This window comes from Myripristis murdjan, chromosome 21, assembly GCF_902150065.1.
Source record: "Myripristis murdjan chromosome 21, fMyrMur1.1, whole genome shotgun sequence".
Classification (NCBI taxonomy): Eukaryota; Metazoa; Chordata; class Actinopteri; order Holocentriformes; family Holocentridae; genus Myripristis; species Myripristis murdjan.
In genome coordinates this window covers 7,065,692-7,074,643 of record NC_044000.1, presented here as the reverse complement: position 1 = coordinate 7,074,643, position 8,952 = coordinate 7,065,692, and the positions used below count along the sequence as shown (strand labels likewise).

Here is an 8,952-nt window from a genome sequence, read left to right as displayed (position 1 = left end):
TGTGTATTTAAGTTTCTGAAGGCGACACTTGTAAAGTGATGTTAACTCTTCTTTGAGTGGATTAAAGTTGTTATTTTTAAGCACTCAGTAACAATGAGAGGAAAATAGCTCCTTATGCCAAATGAGTTTGCTTCACACCAGCAGCTGGACCACTTGACTCAAATCTTTGGTCTGAAGGAAGAATGACCATGAGACAGAGAAACCAATGTGGAAACATATGTACACATTTTATTCAGACACAGCCTCATGGTAAACAGTATCTAGCTGCAGGATATATTAAAACAACATCAAGATCTCACACTCTCACTCATACTTCATTCTGCAGAAAGGCAAACGCAACACACAGAGCCAAATTCTTATCAGGCGCATCAAGTTAGGCATGTCAATACATGGTGAACACCTAGAGGCGATGTAGAGGAACAATTTTTTCTTCTGGAGTGATTTGGGTTGAGGGTCCAGTTACAAGGTAATCAGACTACAGAAGGATGAAGGGATACTGTTGGTCACTGTATCTTCGGAGAAAACTACCTGCTCACGTTGCCTTGAAAGTTTGAGCTCTGATCTGGAATCATCTTTGGCTTTCTACAGGGAGGCTGAGGCTTTAAAGTATGACTTCACCATAATCAACCATCCATTATCCTATCTTTTATTCCATCACACTGATCGATTCTGCCCAGGATCCCATCAGTTTTTGGAGCTCCTTCCATTCTGCTTGCCAGAGCGTGTGGCTTCTCAACCCCAGCTAAAATGAGCCAATGGACAGTCCAAAAATCAATCCCAAACGCACCCAAAGCAGGTGCTAGTCAACACATTGATTGCTCTCTCTGTGATGAGACATCTTGGTAAAAAAGATGCAAATGAACATAATGTAGTTACACCTCCTCCCACACTTTCAATGCTACCTTTGCCACTTTCTGGATTAGTCACTGGCTAACCACTCAGGAGGGTATAATGAAACTTCTTGTGTGTTTCTGCTGTATAAAGTAAAACAGTGAAAAGTTGTCTGGTCATTGATAAATTGAGACTAAATGCATAGGTATCTCACTGGGTTTCCATCAGGATTGAAAAAGACATGCTTTGGGTGCTTTTTGGCTTGATGTTTGGAACGTCTATTTGGTCATTGGGACTGTTTTGGAGAACTGTGCAGCCAGGCAAGTAAGACGTTAGAGCTCAATACTGAAGCTAATGAAGTTTGGGCCAGATTTAATTGGTATACAGAAAAAAACCCCAACAGAACAACAAAGAATCCTGGTAGAAAATGGCTGAGGTTGGGTTATTTAAAAAAAAAAAAAGGCTCTTTGGGAATAAAACTTTAGCAAGCTATCTTTGATGAACATCATGAGTTGGAATCCTTATTTTTGCCTGCTCCATTTTCAGTAGTTGTAACACATTGTCATTGCAGGCTGTAGTTTGATCAAGACAGCTAACAAACCTAAATTAAAGAGTAACTAAACCCCAAACCTAAATGTGCATGAAGCCTGACCTCTAGTGGTGAAAAGTATGATGCCTGGTCTTTGGTGACAGGTTGTCACCTCCCATACAGGACAACAGGTGGTGACATCACCTGCCCCCAAAAGATCAGGCACCCTTCTTTGCACCAGTAGAGCTCAGGCTTCACACAGGTTTACATGTAGTTACTCTAAGCTATAGAACAGACTGGTGAAGTAAGGGGATAAAAGGCAATACCTAGAGTCAATTTTACATGTTGACACTTTAATGTTGGTTAAAGATAGTCCTGAATAAAATAAAGACAGGGATATTCCTTGGTTTGTCTATGTGAACAGGAAAGAGAAATGACAAACACATACAAACTCAACAGAAAGCTGTGGACATTAAGGCCCAATATGAGGTCTACACAAGGAGTGCATACGCAATTGCAAGCTCTGCGCCTACGCAAACTGTTTGCTTATATAGCACACGCTTGTAGATTGAATCCCATAGGTCCAGGTGGAGACATATTTTTCCACACAGGGGAAATAAAGGCAATATCATGCTGGAGAATGGGATGTGGCTACCGTGGAGGAACGTGTGCTTGGCATGTTGCTCCGTAACAACTGAAGAATTTTGCAAAAAAAGAAAGTACAAACCAATTCCAGTACTCTTCTAAATCTGCCACCAGCGCCATTTGTTTACTCAGGAATAACACACAATACCACTTTCTTCTAATGTAGCTGCTCTTTCCCTGCAATTTACATTCACTGCCCGTACCTGAAAGGTGTGACCCTGCAGTCCTTGCACAGACCATGTAATGGGCTTAAGGTACAGAGAGGCCTCATCCACCTGGAATTACCCCCCGACAATGATAGTAATTCCCTTCGTATTGCAATAGACACTTGACAAAAACTCGTGGACATTTCATTCAGATTGCGCTGGCATGTTGTTGGCATGAGGCTTTTCATATCCTAATGAATGAGATTGTCAAAAGTGAGGGGGGTTAGGGGGCAGCTGAATGAGTTTTGATTGGCACTCCTGCACCCAGAGGCCTTATATATTACATGGAACCACAAAGGCTGTTGCTGTGTTAAGTATAAACTCTGCAGCAACCAGTAGAGGCTTTTGTGTTTTAAAACCCTAACTGAAAATAGCAGGGCAGTCTAAGGTGTGACATTTTAGCCCTTACATCAGTACACATCAGAGCTTTGCGCTGTACACACTAAACAACTTAGCCCACTCCTACAATGGGAAAAAGCAAGAAACATTTGCAGTCATCAACCAACAGATGACACTCTATAACTGTATATATATATGTATATGTACAGACCAAAAAATATACCCAGCAATTCTGTGGGGGGAGACATAAGGAACATTTCTTCCTCATTCATTCAAAGCCTGGGACCGCTTTACAGTGCAATGACCTCTTTCCAGTGTGTTAACCTGTGGAAGTGTATAAGTGCACAAAAATACTCTATAAAAGTACTAAATGAACATTTATCTATTGCACAATGTAGTTTAAAGACTGTGAATGTGAGTGAAAACAGTTATATCTGTACATTTTTGTAGTCATATTGTCATGTAACTTGTTCATTGGGTACTTAACACTGTATTCATGTGTACTTTGTATGATTCTCCACATACAGTGTGCAGTTTCCTTTCCATTTAATAGGCAAGGTAGGTCATCATACCGAGCTGCTGGCCCTGGAATTTCCTTTACGTGTCTTTTTTTATATCATCATTGTAGTCTAAATGCTGTTTCAGAGGTTTTTGCACCCTGAGAAAAATGTAATGCTTGGGGAAACACAGGTTAATACACTGAAATCAGACAATTGTAAGTAATGTGTGAGTGGGCAAAGCCTTTGCTTGGTCCAAGAAAAAAAAAAAAAAAAAAAAAAAAAAAGAACAACAAAAAACAGTGATGGAAAAAAACTCCTCACATAATCTTCAAATGCACTCAGACTGCAAACGACACATTGTAAATCTACACACACATACACACAAGCTAGGCTTACAAACACAGGAACACGTGTATATATCATATCCTATCATATCCACGCTTGTAGAAGCTGGAGGAATTCAGAGGAAGGCACGACCCAGCAGGGTTTCAGTCTTGGGAGTCACTACCACGGGAGAAGGAGGACTGAACATCTTTCTGTCGTAAGACTTTTGCAAAATGATGGCCTCCTTCTGCCCAGAAGCTGTGTTCAACAACGCTACCACCAAATGGACGGGGCTGTCAAGTATTACACAAAGTTTTGTTGACTTCGCAAGATCCTTGGATTTGTGCTGAATATCTAGCCCGACACAGAGCCGCGGTCTGGACAGGATTTAAATGTCAACAATGAGCTGCAGTTCTTGAGGCGATGAGGAACGGCCTTGCTCTGAGGTCTCAAGAAAGTCCGCTTTTGATTCATTTCATGGTGAGCATGGTTTGCTAAACTCCTCCTGCCTTAGATGACAAAGAGCCTGGCAAAGAATCTGAGCGGATACTCGATGTGTGTCCCGTGCGTGTGTGTGTCTCGCTGTGTCGCTGCATCGGCCAGGCTTCGTGTGGCCTTTGATATGGTCTAGGGAGGCATCACTGGAGCTGGACTCTGTATGCGCAGATGAGAAGCTTGACCTGAAAAAAAAGGAATGTTGGGGAAATCAGTCAGCTCCCTTTAATTTACGAGAAAACTGTCGTCTAAGTAAAAGTCTGTTTTGCTACTCCATCTCCAATTGATAAAACACAATAGGGATTCAACCTGTACCAAGTTCATACAATGTTTTACATTTCTGTAGTGATGAGTTATACTTTTTTCTGGTTTCTCTGATAAGAATCAAAGAAGAATTGGGTAGTCTGCATAAGCAGTGACAGCCACCATAGCTTAAGAGATGAAGAAACCACCTACCTAAACTCAAGCTGCATCAACATAAAATCCAAGAAAAAAGACACCACCGAAGTTGACACTGTTCGCCTGACAGGTGATTGAAGCTAAATATGTTGGAACTGTGTGTAAAAAGGCACAGGACAGGAAACTGACTTTTTCAACCCAATGACAAAAACAAATGGTGGTTCATGGTTTCCAAAATCCACCAGTTACCGTGGAAACAGGAAGTGTGGGTGCTGGGGGTACGATAGCACAACTTAGCTGTGAGGAAAGGGTGCTGCAGATGTTGGAGAAAAGGCGTACTTCCCAAACAGTACTGTGCAAAGTTCCCTGAATGCACCACCTCCTGCACTCACTGCTGTTTAACTGTCATAATGTAATTAAAATGTTTGTTTGTTTCCCTCATAAGCAACTGTACTTCTCAGTTGTTTGATGCAAACAAGTTAGTATGCATGCTATGTATCAGTGCAACTAAAAAAAGACCCCAAAATGAATTTTTCAGTTTTTCTGAAGTTTCTAACAAGCATAACCATCTACCACCTGATAAAGTTAGTGGCCAGTCACAACCTAAATTTACCAGCATTTGGCTTGTGGCTGCCTGTAATTTAGCTCCCATCTAATACTGACTGTTGATATTGTTGTCATTTCTAATCCATTAGTCCTCCATTCAGATTTTGGCCCGTGAGGATACTCTCAAACTAGCCTGGTTTGCGGGCTGAAAAAATACAGACTCTTTACCTTAATCCCATTTTAATCAAAGTGATCCAAGATTATTTTAATGACACAGGAGCAGGACATGACATGCTGGTATGTAGTACATCTCCCTCTTAAAAAAGTAGAGTTCTTTGATTAATTTGCTCAGTTGCTGTTGAGCAGACTTGTTCACAGAGGCCGTATCTTAGCACGAGTCTCAACACATATTTTAATATGCATAACCAAAATGTATCCCCTCTCTTTTTCTAGCACCTCTCCTTTGTTCCAGAGGATCACAGGAAAGTTGTCAGGGCACTCTGTCTCTCACCCTTTACCTCCTTACTGCTTGTCATTTAGGGAATTTCAGGCATCTTAATTGATTCTACTGTTGCAATACTCCTTAAAGCTGTGTTCACAGAATCTTTCTTGGCCAACGTAAACGTAAAGAGACACTAAAGGCTTGAACGGTGCAAGGATCTGCTAATGAAAGCAAGTAAGCAACGGTGCCACTTTAACACATAACTAAAAGCCAACGTTTATTTTCTCATCATTTAATGGCACACTGTCTACGTGGCTAACTGCAGACATTCCCACGTGCAAATAGTATTAATCAAGTTTTCACTGAAAATCAATGAAAATGAGCTTCCAGAGACTTCAAACTTTCTTCTCACCAGTATTCTATCACCATAATAAAGAAGTCTACATTAGATTTCCTAAAAGCAGCAGCACTTTTGCGTTTTGATGACTTGAAACTAGGTGGAGTGATACGGTCTCGTCACTAGAAAGCAGTCCCCGGGGAAACTTTTGCTTTAAATAGCCAGTTATCAGTTCTGTGGTTTATGAATGTTGATAATTTTGTTACCAGATGCAGAACATTATAAGGTGGCAGTTTTGACCAAAAATTCAAATTAGAAAATCAAGGCATTTTGATTACATGTTGTGAAATCTCAGACTTTAGTGTGGGTCAATTGTAGCAAATGGGTCAAACATTCAAAATCACTAGTGTGGTCCTTTCAAGCGAAATATCAGCAAAGTAACAGCATTTTGGTACCAGTTTCAAGTATTCTTTCCGCAGCTTCACACTAGTCGCTGCTGTACTGCAGTACATTTATGCTATCTCATTTGCAGCAATAGTGTGCGTTTCATCCATCAAAATAATGAGCTGCATTTGAGCTTATCTGTCAAAGCTTTCAAAACTCACTGAATGATGGAAATTTCTCGGCCAATGAAATGTGTACGGTGCAGCTAAAGTTTACCATTCTTCAACTTGGAGTGTACAGCAATGTCCTTAAATGCACTGTGTCCAAAGCAGAGGAGACAGGCCTGCTGCAACTAAACCACTGAAAAGGCACGGCCGTGTTCAGAGAGGCATCCTACCATTCTGGATAGAAGTATTGGAAATGGGATGGTGTGTATGCTTGCATTGTGTGTGTCACCTTGGCTGTTGGTGCATCTGCCAGACGGATGAAGAGTCTGTTGATGCCTGGAACTGGGCTGAAGGAGTAGATGAAATGACTATCCTGAAAAGTTTCAAGACAAATAAGAGAAGGACAGAAAAAAATCTGCTTAAAAACAAGAGTAAAGAGTATGGATACTCGATATGAAAGATTAATGTGTCGGTGCTTTGCACAAATGATAAACACTGAAAACAAGAGAGGCAAGAAAGAAGCACAAACTCTGTGAGTGATACAAAGGAACCCTGAGGGGCTTATTAAAACAAGGAAACAAGAAAATCAATATGACAAATGCAGTCACAATGACTCAGCTTAGAATGAGAATAAAAAATAAGAAAAAAAAATCGGCAATAAGTAAGAGAAGTCACATTTATCAGAACAAGTTGGATGCAGAAGATAATATTATAGCAAAAACCTGCTCTAGCTTCATATATTTTTGCACATTCCCACTTAAGAGCTGCCCAGTACAACCAGTCTTTTATGAAATTATTCAATCTTGCTTGCTTTACATCTTGTTAAGATGTAAAGATGTAATAGATATGTAAGAAGTACATATCTATTTATTTTTCTTTGATGTGTTTTTATGCTTCTGTCTCCTCATTCTTTATTTTAATCTCTTTTATTCTTCCTTTTTGTAAAACTTTTGCTAAATCCTGCTTTTACATAAATTCTTTATAAATAACCTACAAGAGCTGTTGCTTTCTACTTTCCCCAGCTACACTCTCCCTGTCAATCAAGGGATTCAAATCAAATACCTTTCAGATAGATGTGACATTTGGAAAATGGTGGCAAACAGTGGCTGTGGCTATTTCATTTTTGGAGCCCAACGATTCACATTACGTCATTTTTGTAAAGAACCAACCAGGAAGATGGGGAGCTGGAACTTGTCATTGAGCACCACGGCGTGAACGCTGCAGGGCCCGCACAGCCTGGCTGTGATCTCACTCAGGAAGTTCGCGTGGAAGATGAAAAGGAGGATGCCCGAGCCTGGAGGAGCAGGGAGGGATGGAGGCATCATGGCAAAGTTAGAGAGAGAAACAATGGGACAGAGAGAGAGATGGGAGACAGAGGCAGGGGAAGAGTGAGGAAGGAACAAATGGTAGCTTTGTTATTTTCAGGACAACTATTTTGCACTATTTTTTCTCCCAGCAGCCTGATGTGCCACCATCACAGGGGTTTATTGGAGAATTAGCTATGCACAAATAATATCTACATACAAAATACCTAGGCAAGAAAAAGAGATCACCCTATCTCTTACAGACTGTGGTGTTGTGAGTGTAGGTCAATTAAGACAGACTTGTTTCCAAATGTAGTTTAGTGTGACAGCTGTCTTGTCTTCAGCCCTGGTCTCTGCTTAGAAACACTGTGCTGTAGCCTGACAAAAGTCAGCTCAATTAACTCAGACAAACTGCTGTCTAACTATCGTATAATGCTCATTACGCTGTTTGCCTTGTATGTCTATGTGCACTTACACACAGAAAACCCTCCATTCATGGACAATTACGTATCTGACTGACAAACTAACTAATTAGCAGGCTAATAACATCAGCTGCTAGCAAAGCTGCTGATGTTAAAGGGACAGTCACCCATTTTGAAAAATGTGAATTATCCCCCCCCCCCCCTCTAGCTGTTCTGTAGGACAGTAGTGGTGCTATCTTCCTCTCATTGTTGCTGAGTGCCATTGAGGTGGACTTGAGTTGGATCAGTGATGAAATGATCAGTTCCCAGTGACAAAAATACAGAAATTAATCATGCCTAAATGTCTGCTGAACAGAGTTGTACATTTAGAAACATAATCAGCTGTTCTCAGCCACTGATACCCTAGAGCTGGGGACTGCCACTATGCCATGTTTTGTGTGTGTGTGTGTGTGTGTGTTTTACCCTCTGGTTGTGGCTGGGACTTGAAGCCAAACTCCATTGAGAAGTCTGGCCCCTCGCAGAGCCTGTGGCAGGCCAGAGGGAAGACAGGCTCTAGCAGGGCCAGGCGAGACTCAAAGTACGCCCGGATGGTGTCTTCTGCCACACTGGACAGCCTGAGAGGAGGGAGGGGTGGCAGTGACAGGAAAGATGTTTGAATCCAAGTGAAAACAAACTCTTTTTTATGAGAAAATTTCAGCCATCTTTCCAACCTACATCACAAACTGGAACTGCTGCAGAAGAGTCACAGATTGACCCTATTTTGCCCAAATGAAATTCTCATATGTCAACCAGTTTTGACCTGCACTAGTGCTCCCTTGAGCCAGTCAGTTCCATCAATATCTGATTATCGGTGTCTGGGCAATTACACATGACAAATGGACAAACACAAATGAATGGAATGCCCCCGTTGATGTTATTCCTGTAATATAAACAAATGCTGTGATGCAGTTGCGAGATGCATCATCCCAGTGACTATGCAATCTCATGTCAACAGCCAAAGACCAATCCATGGTTAATGATAGTGAGTTTTAAAAAGGTGGGAATAGACCAGGGAGGAAAATATGGTCACATTAATATCTTTT

At 41.2% G+C, this 8,952-nt stretch overlaps 1 protein-coding gene across 1 annotated transcript in view; it reads right to left on the bottom strand.

Moving 5' to 3' along the window:
* Positions 1 to 206: 206 nt before the first annotated feature.
* The window catches only part of mphosph8 (M-phase phosphoprotein 8), a 45,986-nt gene continuing 37,240 nt past the window's right edge, over positions 207 to 8,952 (bottom strand). The window contains exons 11-14 of the mRNA XM_030080106.1: positions 8,333 to 8,484; positions 7,314 to 7,438; positions 6,434 to 6,517; positions 207 to 4,054 (exon numbers count right to left, since the gene is read on the bottom strand). Coding sequence (XP_029935966.1) covers positions 4,013 to 4,054; positions 6,434 to 6,517; positions 7,314 to 7,438; positions 8,333 to 8,484 — 403 coding nt within the window. The 3' untranslated portion in view covers positions 207 to 4,012. The remainder of the gene's footprint in view (positions 4,055 to 6,433; positions 6,518 to 7,313; positions 7,439 to 8,332; positions 8,485 to 8,952) is intronic.